Genomic DNA, 13483 nt, shown 5'->3' with positions numbered 1-13483 from the left:
CGGGGTTTCACCATGTTGACCAGGATGGTCTCGATCTCTTGACCTCGTGATCCACCCGCCTCGGCCTCCCAAAGTGCTGGGATTACAGGCTTGAGCCACCGCGCCCGGCCCTAGCAATACTCTTAGTGGTCACATGACATTACTTTCCAGTTAAAAATAGACACATACTTACGCACACACAATCCACCCAGTAACTAAACTGTGTGCAAGATAGATCAAGAGCTCAACAAATTCTACCTGACATTTACTTAAATTAAAATACTTAATGTTTCCCATTAAAAGAGCTCTCGGACACAACTAAAGCTTTTTTTCCTATTGCCATTTTTCTACTTTTAAGTATTCCATACATTTTCTCTACACCGCCTTACAATAGATAGCATGTCTGAGCAGAGATAGCTACAATCCAAATTACCCAAAATGAAATGTTCTTGTTCTAAAATAAATATATGAACACTAAAATGATCAGTCTATATCTTTAAAAACAGTACTGTCAAATGCACATGGTTATGTTGGAGCACTCTATAAACCTGCAAGAGATATAAATGGAATGGTGTTATCTGCAAATCATCTATCATTTATCATAATGAAACTGCTCAAAATCTCATACAGGAAAAAAAAAAAATCCTTGCCATTAAAACTAAGAAACGTATCGATTTCAGTAAAAATAGAACTACAATAATGTCTTACCGATACAATAGCAGTAACATTTGCTGGCTCTCCTATCCTTTCAATGATAAGACGAATAACTGTTGTACTTGTTTCATTAACAACAAATTCAGTTTGTCCAGTAAATCTTATTTCTGTTTCTCCAAACACAAAAACGATGAGTAAAGCTGAAAGAAGATTTACTAATAAAGATGCAGACGGCATCCCTAAAAAAAACAGAAAAAAATATTATTCACAAAATACATCTAAACTATTTTCATTACAATGTGCTGTCTATAGATACAAATACAGTATGAAGTTAGTAAATAAGACATAAATACATGAAATATTAAGTCATCAAACTCAAATGTGTGATGACAGAAGTAAACTCAAATGTGTGATGACAGAAGTAAACTCAAATGTGTGATGACAGAAGTTAAAAATTACTATTCTATTCTTATGGTTCTCTTCCTATTGTTCAGAAATATTTTTGATTTTTAGTTTTTATACCAAGATAATAGTTATAAGTTAAAGTTATTTATTAAATTTATTTCATTTAAAAAATTTATTGGCATTCACATTTTAAGAAAAACCTAAGCAGCCAACATGGAAATTTAATTAAACCCCAGATTTCCACAAATGAAACTATGAAATGCCAGCCAAAACTGAAACAGTTAAAGCTAAATTTTAGCAATAAACTGATTTCTTGATTGGTGTCTACTTTTTCCTTAAATTTATCTTCTTTGAGAATTGTTTTTAATTCTTAGTTATTGCTAGGGAATTCTAATCCATTCAAAGGAGGGACGAATTTTCAGGACTTAAATTTCTTTCATTTTACTAGCTAAAATACTAAGACCACATTTTAGAAAATGTCCATGTTGCTTTAAAATAAGCAAATCTGGCAAAGTGTATAGTTCCTTTTTTTCCATGACATCTACTTTTTTTTTAACTACGATATGTGTGTTTATGAGTCATCAATATTGTTCCTACTTTCAACACCCTGGGATTCAAGTGCTTTCAAAAGCACAACAGTGCAGTGGTCTCCTAAAAGTGCTGCTGTTTTGTAATGTAGATGTACCTCTAAAAATGTGAACAATTTCCCTCATGGATCACTAAGATTCCATGGATCTATGTGACCAGTCATACGAACATAAAAAGTTCATGTGCTTTAAAGGGGAGCTGCATTACATGCTCTATGAGCCAAAATGCTTCCTATTAATCTGTACCTTGGCCAAGAAGTAATAAAATTTTCTTATATGTGGTGTTTCCACTTTATACATGGCTTTATATTTAGGAACACCAAATACATGAGTTCCTGGTATATTTTAGGATTTAAATGCAATGTTCTCAGTTAAGCATATACAAACAATGCAGTCTGAGACTGCTCAATGATGTCTCACACTTCTGACTGCAAACTCCAGACAGGGATGCCAAGTTCAAACAGAGTCCAGGGAAGAAATAAGCTAACAGGAACAGAGATGCTGAAGGACTGGGACTTCTTTAGTACCTGTCCCTTCTCTCCAGGTAAACCTGTCATAAGGCTAAAGAACTTGTAGTTTTCCTTGACCAGCTGCAAACTCTTCCCTGTCTTCTAATCCAGGAATGTTCATGGAAAGAAAGAAAATGAAAAAGATAAGGGAAGGGAAAAAGCAAAGCATGTGTGAGACAGGAAAGTGGGAGCAGTTCTGAGCTAAACCAAAGCCAACTAAAGGTCTTTTACGGAATTCTAAAGCCAGAATGATTTCACACCCTACTTATGACAAACAGAAGGAAAGAAATGAACAAGGTACAATGAAGAGAGTACAAAATGGAAGAGGGAGAAGGTAGCAACCTAGGCTTTGGATGTGAAAGAAAAAGATCAACTATGGTGTACTGAGATTTTGAAAGAAAAACATAAACTCCTTGAACAGGAGATGTGATAGAACTGGGAAATGAGAGAAATAAGACATCTGAAATGCAATGTGAGAGTGAAAGTGAGATTACAGCATGAATAGAGGGAATCATGAACAAGTAAGAACAGTTCTCAAAATTTGTCTTGCATAAGGATCACCTCAGGTATTTGTTAAAATGCTAATTTTCACTCTCAAAAATTCTGATCCAGTGGTTCTAAAGCGAAGCCCAGGAATATGTATTTAACAAGTGGCCCTGTTAATTCTGATGCAACTGATCCTTGGTATAATACACTTTAAGAATTACTGTCCTAAAGTGTAAGGAATAGTGTTAGAAGTGTGTCCTGGAGTGAACACACAAAAGGCTACATTTGTAGTTATAAGTTAACTACTGAACTTTTCAATGCTATATGTGTGAACTTTCTCATATGTTTTTTTCATGTTCTAATATTGCATTTTAAGATTTTGTGTATTCTGAAGAAAAACTGTGATGACCTTTAAAGAATGATCATAACAGCAAATGATTATATAGCACTGTTTTAGGTACTTTATATACATTAACACATTTAATCTTTACAACATCTCTAAGAAGGTAAGCATAGCATTAGTACCATTTTATAGCTGAGGAAACTAAAGCAGAGATGGGTTAACATATGCAATATTATTCAGCTAAGTGGCTAGGTAGGATTTGAATCCAGGAGGCTAAATCTGAACTCTCAACCCAATAACCACACTATACTACCATTTACATTGTATTTCAACAAATCACACACCACCACCTTAAATAATATGATAGATCATTTATGCTACATGTTTCCAAGCATTCAAATATTTTAAGCTCATGCACAATAACCAAAAACTCCCATAAGACTGCATAATTATGAATCTCCTAAAAGTTTCACTTTATTATTCCAATAAACATTACATTTATTTAAATGACACTACAGTTCTCTTGACTACTTTAAATACTTAACGGCATCTTTTTATGTCAGGACCAATGAGCTCAAATGCTGCATTCTTACAGTTCCCCAGGCAATTAGAGCTCCAAGTTCCTGTGTTTAAGTCAGTAAATTCATTTTAAATTGGTCCACATCAGTGAGTTTTGAGATTATGCAAAATGAGCATACAGGCATGATTGGAAATGTCTCAAATTCTGTGACATCATTGATAATTACATCTCCTTTGCTTTCATCTTTTCACACTGTATGAAAAGTTGTTGTGGCAAAGTTGGCATTCAATAGAATTTAAAGATTAAAAAAAAACTTTGAAAATGAAGTTCCCATTAGAATACTGGCATAATTACACAAATGCTGAATAGTTTATTTTTTAGAGTAACTAGGTACATTTTCTTCTATCACACTAAAAATCTGGTCTTTGGAATTCCCTTTTTAAAATTAAACTCACAAGACAAGGCATTAGCAATTGATGCAGCACATAAGTCTTAAATCTATTTTAGTTCATATTTTCTCTTATTAGATTTAACAAAATTTTTTCATGCCCTGTCAGACCGCTTATTTTTAAACTCCTCTATAAAATGAATTTCAAACAACATATGTTTTAAGATCATGATGTGCATAATTTATATTCTGTTGCAATTGTGAAAGAATAACTTCTGTATCACTGACATCATTCCCCTTCTCCAATGGCATGATACTCCAATATTCAAATCCTCTCATTTCCAGCTATCATCCATGTCTTCCTCCCACCTCCCACTTTAGTTTTGTACGATTCAAACTAAATTATAACTCTGCCAATATATCTCTTATCTCTTAATGCTAAGATGGTATGTAATTTCAGTTAATTTTTTACTTCTTATTTCCTTAATTGTATTGTGAGGTTTTGATACAGTCCTGATAACACACAGGCAGAAAGTCTCAAATTAATGAATTCTAGTAATCATATTCAGTCTCTCCAACAAGTCACCTAATTTTGCTCCAAAAAATTTTCATAATTAAAATCTGGACTATATTAGACTAGCTCTTACAGTGCAAAATGGTTGTTTTCAGAAAAGCAGCTTACAGTTTAATGTAACATTTGTATATTGTGTACCCGTACATCATGCAACACCCCGTGCTAATCAATCACTGAGGACACAAAGATACTTAAACTATGTTCCTTGGCTCAAACAGAGTCATTGGTTGAGCATACGATTCAGATCAGCTCAATCAAAGCCAAGAAGACAGAAGACACAATCTGGAGGCTTTCGCTTCAGCATAAGAATGGAAATTCCCTCTACCACTGTATTTGGGATTGTGATAATTGGGGCAAGTTCTCCCACAGTCTGGAAATGAAGCCAACGCAGCCAAAGACAGAGCCAGAGGGATGAAAGGAGCCACGTTTTGATAGTCAAGCGTAAGCTCTTCAATCTGGCTTTATCCTAGATTTTTCAGTGACTGAGATAATAAATTACATGTTGTGATCTAGCTGGCTTGGGTTGGGTTTTCTGTCACTAAACATCAATATTTATTCACCAATCTCCAGTATGAAATACTGCAAACTCATATTAGAATAAACAAAGTGGAAAGTCCCTCTGTTCCACTCTAACATTCAATAGTATTACTCTTATCTAAACATTCATGAAAGGATACCACACTAGCTATCTTCTGTTCCCATGCAATTATTACCACCATCTGTACTCACAGTCTAATATTTTCCCCTCCACCTCAAAACTGGCAGTGACTAACAGGACACTTAGACAAACTAAGGATGTCTTCCGAATAGAACACAGCAGGACAGGAGTGTACCATATTGACTCAGTGTCCTGAAAAAGCTAAGGCCCTTCTTAGCTTTTTCACCTTGTCACCAAGGAACCCCAATATCATGCTTCTTTGCCTTAGTCTGGCTTTAATTTATTCCTATTGCTGTTGTCCAGGATGCTTCTTTCTCCCTGTTTAAAAACCTACTCATATTTTCTCTACTTTATTTTTTATCTGGATTACTTAGCCCATAAGAGCATCAAATATTAAAACTCATCAACAACATGTCATTATAACAAATAAATTCTAAAGCCCATTTATCTAGATAACAAATAAATTCTAAAGCCTGTTTATCTAGGATAGTACCTTCTTCCCATCTTGTCTCAAATCAATGATGGGCACCTTAGGAAACATAATAAGCATAGCATGTTCTGATTACATGGAAAGAGTCATTTTATCTTTGTCTAAATAACTATGTAGAAGCAGAGTAGAATCAGGAAGAGAATAAAATAAATAAATGAGAATTAAGGCCCAATAGAAGGCAATGAAATAAAATAATAATTCAATTAATGTTACAGTAATCAACATCAATAAAAAACCTTCCCTCAGTTTGAAAGTTAGCTCTATTTCTTTATGTTTCAGAATAAACAACAAGGTTTTCAAGTTTAGAATTACTTGAATTCTATTACATCTACCAAGGGGCATTCTAAAACTATAGATATCTATGAGTGATGGGACACAGACCTGAACAGACAAACATTACTAGTGCAGAGCTGAATGAATGCATTGACCTTTTAGCTTCATCTTTTGCCTTGTCAATGCCATAGCAAGCATCTTCCCACGGTGTGACCACCAGGTAATTAATACTGAAAATATGATCCTAAAGGAACAAGGTTTTCAAGTTTAGAATTACTTGAATTCTATTACATCTACTAAGGGGCATTCTAAAACTATAGAATTACTCCTGTGGAACAAAAGAAGCTTCATCATTCATATCATCAATTATTCATCTTCTAAGATTCTTAATCTGTCTTATTTGTATCTGGCAAGTACCACCAAAAAATATTGACCTTTGCCCTCTCCCAAAGCAAAACAATTTAAATTTACAACTTTCAAAAGCAAAGTAATCTAATGTTACAATTACAGTAAATGCTAAACATTTTAAAACTAATAAATAAAAGGAATAGTCTTATGCAGACTGTAATGTTACTGTCTTTTTTATTTATTTTCAATTTTTAAGAAATGCATTTTATTTTATTCATCTTTAAAGAACTTATATATGCATGTGGCACAATATTAAAAAGGAACAAAAAGATAAACAGTAAAAAATAAGCCTCCCTCACAGTACCCTCCACCAGCCACATGCTGCTCCTACCCACAATCAGTCCCAGTTATCAACTTCATCCGTATCTCTCAAGAGATTGTTTATATATCTATACATAGACATATATGTATTCCAGCAGAAAAAATTTTGCTGGTACAAATTTTGTCTTCTTCTGCATACAGAAATCACCATATGTTTCCAAGATATTAGTTAACAAAGAAATTTCGAGCTTCCATGTAGACATTTATGTTGGGAATATGTTTATTGTCTCAGATATACATCATCATCATTGTATACTTCATCAATAAAATGACAGTTTCCATTGACTATCACTACACTCATCAATTCACTCTCTGGGAAGAGTTGACACAATTACAGTAACTTGCACTTTCCTAGATCACATATTGTCAAACGTATATCAATCAAAAGTGGTTGCCCTCTACACATGATGGGCAACAGTCATCCTGGGATCCCTGTTTCTATCATCCTGGAATCCCTTTGAATTCTTTCCTTGGGTCTACTAAGACAATCACTACTCATCCATCTGCCTTCAAAACTGAGTTGCTATTGCTTTCTTTTGTCTTCCTTTTGTCCTTTGTGTTTATCTAATTGTCTGAAAACCCTTTTCTGTAAAGTGCTATATTAAAGGTGACTATCTAAAGTTAGTAGTTAAATTCTATACCCAATGAAACTATTAGTTAAGTGGAAGGATAATATCATAATTCCTAACATACAAGACCTAAAACTTTGCTCTCTACATACCCTTTCTCAGGATGTTACTGAAGGGCATTCTCCATCAAAACAAGGGAATAAAGAAAATAAACAAAGAAAGAAGAAAATATAGGATTAGCAATTAAGAATGAAACACAGGAAATCATCAAAGGAAATAACAAGATGATATAAAGTGGGATACCAGGATGACCATTGCCCCCGAGGTGTAGAGGGCAACCACTTTTGATTTGGCAATATGTGGTCTAGGAAAGTGCAAGTTACCATTATTGTGTCTACCCTTCCCTGGAGAATGAATGGATAGGTGTAGTGAAAGTCAATGGAAACTACCTTTTTATTGATGAGATCTACAATAATTACGGTGTTTAGCTGAGATAATAAATATTTTCCTAACACAATGGTCTACATGAAAGCTTAATATTCCTCTTTTAACCAACGCCCTTCTATTTCCTTCTGGTACTTGTCACACTTTGCATTTATTGTGTCTCTCTCCTCAGAACAAAAACACCTGCAGGACAATGACCTTGTTCATCTTGACTAGCTTACTTACCCACCACCTAGCACAGTCCCTGTCATATAATGGCTCTCAAGACATGCTTAGTTAATGAAAAAATGAATAAAGAAGTAGATTAACCCACCTCTTAGAGTAATGGGAAGGCAGGAAAAGCATGGATAGGAAAAGAAAGCAAGAGACTCTTGTCATCCTTCCTTGCTGTATTTAGTTTTGTCAGATCCAGAGTTATTTTACTCTGACAATAGCACAGGCACAGACCTCAGAGGATCACAGACACTGATTTTTTTTTTTAAAAAAAAGGTATCCAAAACTTGAATACAAGCCAAAAAGTAGTGTGTAGACTATGCTTTTATTGATCACACCAGGCACAGACCCACCCAAGATTTGGAGAAACACACTGAGTTAAATCAGTAACGGTTTACCATTGATAAAAGGTCTCAGACTTAGTGAAATCACATATAAATTTGAAAAACTTTGTCCTATAAAAGTGCAAGTACTTTTTTTATCACCCTTTTACTTGATTAAAAAGTGCAAGTAATTTTTGTACCGTGAAACAGATAATTCATAGGTTACCGCTTTATTTCCTGGTAGGATGTTAACTAGTTTTTTGTTGTTGTTGTTGTTTTTGTTTTTTTGTTTGTTTGTTTTTTTGAGACGGAGTTTCGTTCTTGTTACCCAGACTGGAGTGCAATGGCGCGATCTCGGCTCTCCGCAACCTCCGCCTCCTGGGTTCAGGCAATTCTCCTGCCTCAGCCTCCTGAGTAGCTGGGGTTACAGGCACACGCCACCATGCCCAGCTAATTTTTTGTAGTTTTAGTAGAGACGGGGTTTCACCATGTTGACCAGGATGGTCTTGATCTCTTGACCTCGTGATCCACCCGTTTCGGCCCTCAACATTTCTTCATTATTTTCTTGTAAATACTTTGTTCCAAAAATGCTCTTTGAATCAGTATTCACAGTTTACTGGTTTCCTCACTAATAGGTTGAATAAAATCTTGGCACGTTCATTTTATATTTGTGTGAGATTCATGCTTTTAAACTTTCAAAAACTGTACCTTAACACAGTAATTTTTTCCAGAAAAGTAACTATGATAAGACAAATTGCCGTGGTATATACATAAGACTGGTTCTATAATGGTCATTTCCATGAACAATAATGCAGTATAGATAAAAACTTCCAGGAAAAATAACGTTTTACATAACAGAAACAGGGCAAGTAACTATTTGATCTAATACATAAAGTCTTTTAACTCACGTAACTGGACTTCTGATTTCTATCTTCTTTCTAGAATACTTAAGCTTGACATTTTCCATGAGCTCATGTACTCCCGTTTGCATGAGTCATCAACAAAGAGATCACAAAAGCCATTCAAGCTGTTTACATTTGGATCACATATGCCCACCATGGAAACAGGAAGAACAGTGTAGAGAAACTTTAATTCCAGAGTTCTGTGAGCTCTAGAAGATTATGGGTTTCAATTGTGCTTTCCCTCTCCCACATTTGCAAAGCACAAAATGAAAATCTCACTAATCTAAATCTTTTGAGGCCAATTTAGAAACAATAAGTCAAATTTGCTCATATAGGTTATAAATCTGAGTATGTGACAATATCTCTGTCAAATAGTAAGATACCATTTGTCTTTCAGGTCCTTTACAAAATAAGGATCACAAGTTTAATTAAGATTTCTTAAACCACCATTAGATGGCACCCCTCCATCTCCAAAAACAATCAATAGCAACAATTTCTCAAATTATGAAAAGAGGTCTAAAGAATCTAAGGATAGATTTTTGCCCCCTATTATTCTTCCCAAACAAATATAATTTTGCAATTCTACATAGATCTTATAGACAAAGGTCACGAAAAGCAATTTTCTTGAAATTAAGATCTCACTGAAAAGAGCTTTAATTAGCTCTAGTCAAACAAAAAATTATTTTTTTCTCCTGAGATTCTGTAGTATTCTCTAAAAACTTTTAAATTGTTTCTTTGGATACTTTGAGTTTCTTTCTCTCCATTGAAGACAGTCTGTTTTACTGAATAATCTAGGTGCCTGTGTTTTCTTAATGAATTATTTGCACTTATTGCCAGTAAGAAAGCAAAAGAGGGAGTTTAATGTTATAAACCCAGATGCCTAGAGATATGTGTTTTTTATTCCAAACTGTTTACAAAACAACACTAAAAGATCATTTTTGCCAAGATTTAAAATTTGAAGATTTCACATTTAAAGAAATGGATTTCCAGATAATTCTGAAAAATTACTAGAAATGGCAAATCTGGGTCCACATTTCTCCATAGCATCCCCTGCTGGAACTAAGGAGTAACTGCCAGTTAGTCAGAGAATTTGCTCTCCCATATCCTCCTAATGTCTCCTCAGACTAGGGTCAAAGAGAAAAGTAAGAAATGTCTTATCTCCACGTCATTCAGAGGTAGAAAAGCAGTCCACAGGTGGTGAGTGTGCATGTATGTGCATGCACATGTGTGTGAGCATGCACACATGCACACTCACCGCCTTGTGGGATACCTCCATGCAGTGTACCAGGACTTTGATTTTACAGGACAATGGGAAGAATTTCTGGCAGTGCCTAAGTGAGCATCCTACCACAGATGCCATGAAGCCTCTAGCTGGACACTGCAAGCGCCTCCTGGGGTGTTGAGTCTTGAGTCACCTCCAAAGCAGGAGGCAAGCACTGATCCCACTCAGCCTTGGGCTCAAGTCTAGTCTCTGCCACCTTCTCAGCCGTTGAAGTTTAGACAAGTCACTTCCCTTCACATGGCCTTGAGTTTCATCAATTGTTAAATGGAAGCATAATGAACAGCTACAGAACTGAGGTAGTTATGAGTCCCAGGGGAGGGAATCCATCTCCGTGCATCATGAAGTGCCAGTTTCCAAATTCTAGACCTCCAATCTGCACATGGTCGAGAGACCAAAGGAAACAGCATCAGGCATCCTGGACTGTCTTATATGAGAACCAACCATACACCCACAATCTCCTGCCTACACTCCACAGTAGCAACATTAGAGTGAAGGAATGTGTGAAGTAGATGGAAACACTGAGAACTTGAAAGTTTAAAAGACAATGAAACTCATCATGAACTTCAAGGTCAGGAGATAAATGAATTACAACGCCGTATCTGAAAGAACAAAATGCTGGGGCTCCCGATGTTCCTGGATGACTCCCAAAATTTGAACCACAGTATCCGCCACCTCTACACACCACAACTGGCATAGGAAGCACAGGTCAAGGTCTGGGAACTTTGCAGATGCCTACCCTCCCAGCTACATCTATGATTTCAGAGAAGAACAGTACTTTTCATGGTTAGAAAAAAAAGTCTGTATTTAATCTGTAATAATTTGTGGTTCTTCAGGTTAAAAAACAACAACAAAAACAAAGAAAAAGAAATGATAGAAACCAAAAGTTAGATCAAGAGACCCTGAAAGTGTTTTGAAATGGAAACCATTGACACACCACTTTGCATGCACCCAATCTGTCTTCAGGCTCAACCACCACAAATTTTTTAACCACTCAGGTGCTGCTAAGCCACACAATGACTTTTTATCTTGATTTTTTAAATGTCTATTAATCATTTTTATAACACAATAGAAATACAAAGAATAATGCAATTTGACTAATTAAAGTCAACACTTTATTCCAGTTTTCTTAGTTTCTACCTAATTTTATTTTTCTGTTCCAGGATCACATCCAAGATGCCACATTACATTGAGTTGTCATGTTTCCTTAGGCTCCTCTTGGCTGTGACACTTCCTCAGAGTTTTCTTATTTTTGATGACCTTGGCCCTTTTGAGGAATATGGTCAGGTGTTCTGTAGCATGTCCCTCAGTTGGGATTTGTCTGATAACTTTCTCAATTAGACTGGGCTTATGGGTTTTGGGGAAGACTGAAAAGGCAAAGTGACCTTCTCATCACTTATATAAAAGGTACACATACTATCAATATGACTTATCACTAATGCTGTTGAGCTTGCTTACCTGGCCGAGGTAGTATTTGTCAGAGTGCTCTACTGCAAAGTTACTCTTTCCCTCTTTTTCATACCATACACTGTGGAAAGAAGTCACTATGTATAGTACCCCTCACCCCTTTTGAAAATTTCTTACTGCTTTCCTTTAAATCAAACAAAGTCACTCTCTTCCATCCATCTACCCACTTATTAAAAACCGTACCGGGCATTGAAACATTGTCAGGATGCTGTATTGTAAATCTGCAAAACTTGAAACGGAATCTAATTGGAAGACGAATGGGATACACATATGAGAGTCTAATAGAATTAATAGAATACAGGATCATTACAGCTCACATTTATGTAGATGTGTTGCCAAAAAGCTAATTGACAATTTCAGATTTTCCTCTTCAAATATTCTCTGAAGTCATCAATTTAGTCTAAGTTCATTATTTCTTCTGTTAATGAGGCTCTTGATCATAATGTTCCAGGTTGTAGTGATGCTTCTACACCCTTATTGTGCAAGCCTCCAGCAATCCCCAACTGACTGCTGGTTTTTACTACATTTCCTTGGTTTCCTCAAGCAATTATAAAGTCTCCAGCCGTATCACTCACAAACCATTTTCTAACCATTAAAAATATAAACCATTACCCAGAATTTAGGCTAATGGGCCAGTTGGATAATTCTAATTTTCACACTGAAAAAAATGCAGCAAGGCCTATCATCCATGCCCTTAGAGTACTCTGACACTTATCAGCAGGGCAACTATGGGTAGGCTGTCAACATCTGAGTCTACTTCCTTTACTGGAAAGTGAAGTTATAAGACTACTGACTTTATTTGGATATTTTGATCTGGGGTTAAGTCCAATGTTTTCTGTTTTCTAATTCATCAATTCTTTTCTAATCTTTATCAATTCTCTACCCTGATTCATTAATTATAGTATTTTTTTAAGATTCATAAATTGAAAAACAAGTTAGTTTTTTTTATTATTTAAAAGATATGCCTTTGTTCCATGTATCGTTTTGGTTGCATCTCAGGTTTTGATAGGTGAATTTCCTAGTGTTATGAAATTCTAAAAAGCCTATTGCTTAGTTCCTGTTTAATACAAGGCTTATTTAGAAGAGCTGGATTTTCTCTTGCTTCTTTTTTTTTTTTTTTTTAAAGACAGAGTTTCGCTCTTGTTGCCCAGGCTGGAGGGCATTGGCACAATCTTGGCTCACCACAACCTCCACCTCCCAGGTTCAAATAATTCTCCTGCCTCAGCTTCCCAAGTAGCTGGGATTACAGGCATGCACCACCACACCTGGCCAATTTTTGTATTTTTTAGTAGAGACAGGGTTTCTCCACTTTGGTCAAGCTGGTCTTGAACTCCCGACTTCAGGTGATCCACTCGCCTCAGCCTCCCAAAGTGCTGGGATTACCATGAGCCACTGCACCTGGCCTGGTTTTCCCTTGCTTCTAAGTAAAAGGAAATTTTGGTTTTCTTTTTAAAATGCATCTTTTAAAAACTTTTTTGTTTTTAAAAAGAAGTAGGTTTTTATTTAATTTTGTTCACAACATGCTCTTTTCTGGTTCTCACTTTCATTTATTACTTTTGACACAAAACAGAATTGTATGAACTTACCAATGATATGAAGAAAAATAAACATTTTATTTTTCTGGCTAAATATGTAATGCTCAAATGAATTAGGTAAAGCTCTGGAAGATAACTTATGGTCCAACTAAGTAC

At 35.6% G+C, this 13483-nt stretch overlaps 1 protein-coding gene across 3 annotated transcripts in view; it reads right to left on the bottom strand.

Annotated features, from left to right (window-relative positions):
• The window catches only part of ADGRV1 (adhesion G protein-coupled receptor V1), a 564714-nt gene that overhangs the window by 519752 nt on the left and 31479 nt on the right, over positions 1-13483 (bottom strand). For all 3 annotated transcript variants that reach the window (XM_037731465.1, XM_037731468.1, XM_017508574.2), the window contains exon 2: positions 688-872. In XM_037731465.1, the coding sequence (XP_037587393.1) occupies positions 688-872 (185 nt within the window). The remainder of the gene's footprint in view (positions 1-687; positions 873-13483) is intronic.

The sequence above is a fragment of the Cebus imitator genome, unplaced genomic scaffold (genome assembly GCF_001604975.1).
Source record: "Cebus imitator isolate Cc_AM_T3 unplaced genomic scaffold, Cebus_imitator-1.0 Scaffold16, whole genome shotgun sequence".
NCBI classification, from domain to species: domain Eukaryota; kingdom Metazoa; phylum Chordata; class Mammalia; order Primates; family Cebidae; genus Cebus; species Cebus imitator.
The sequence above is the reverse complement of the archived record's forward strand: the minus strand, read 5'-3'. Positions and strand labels throughout refer to the sequence as shown.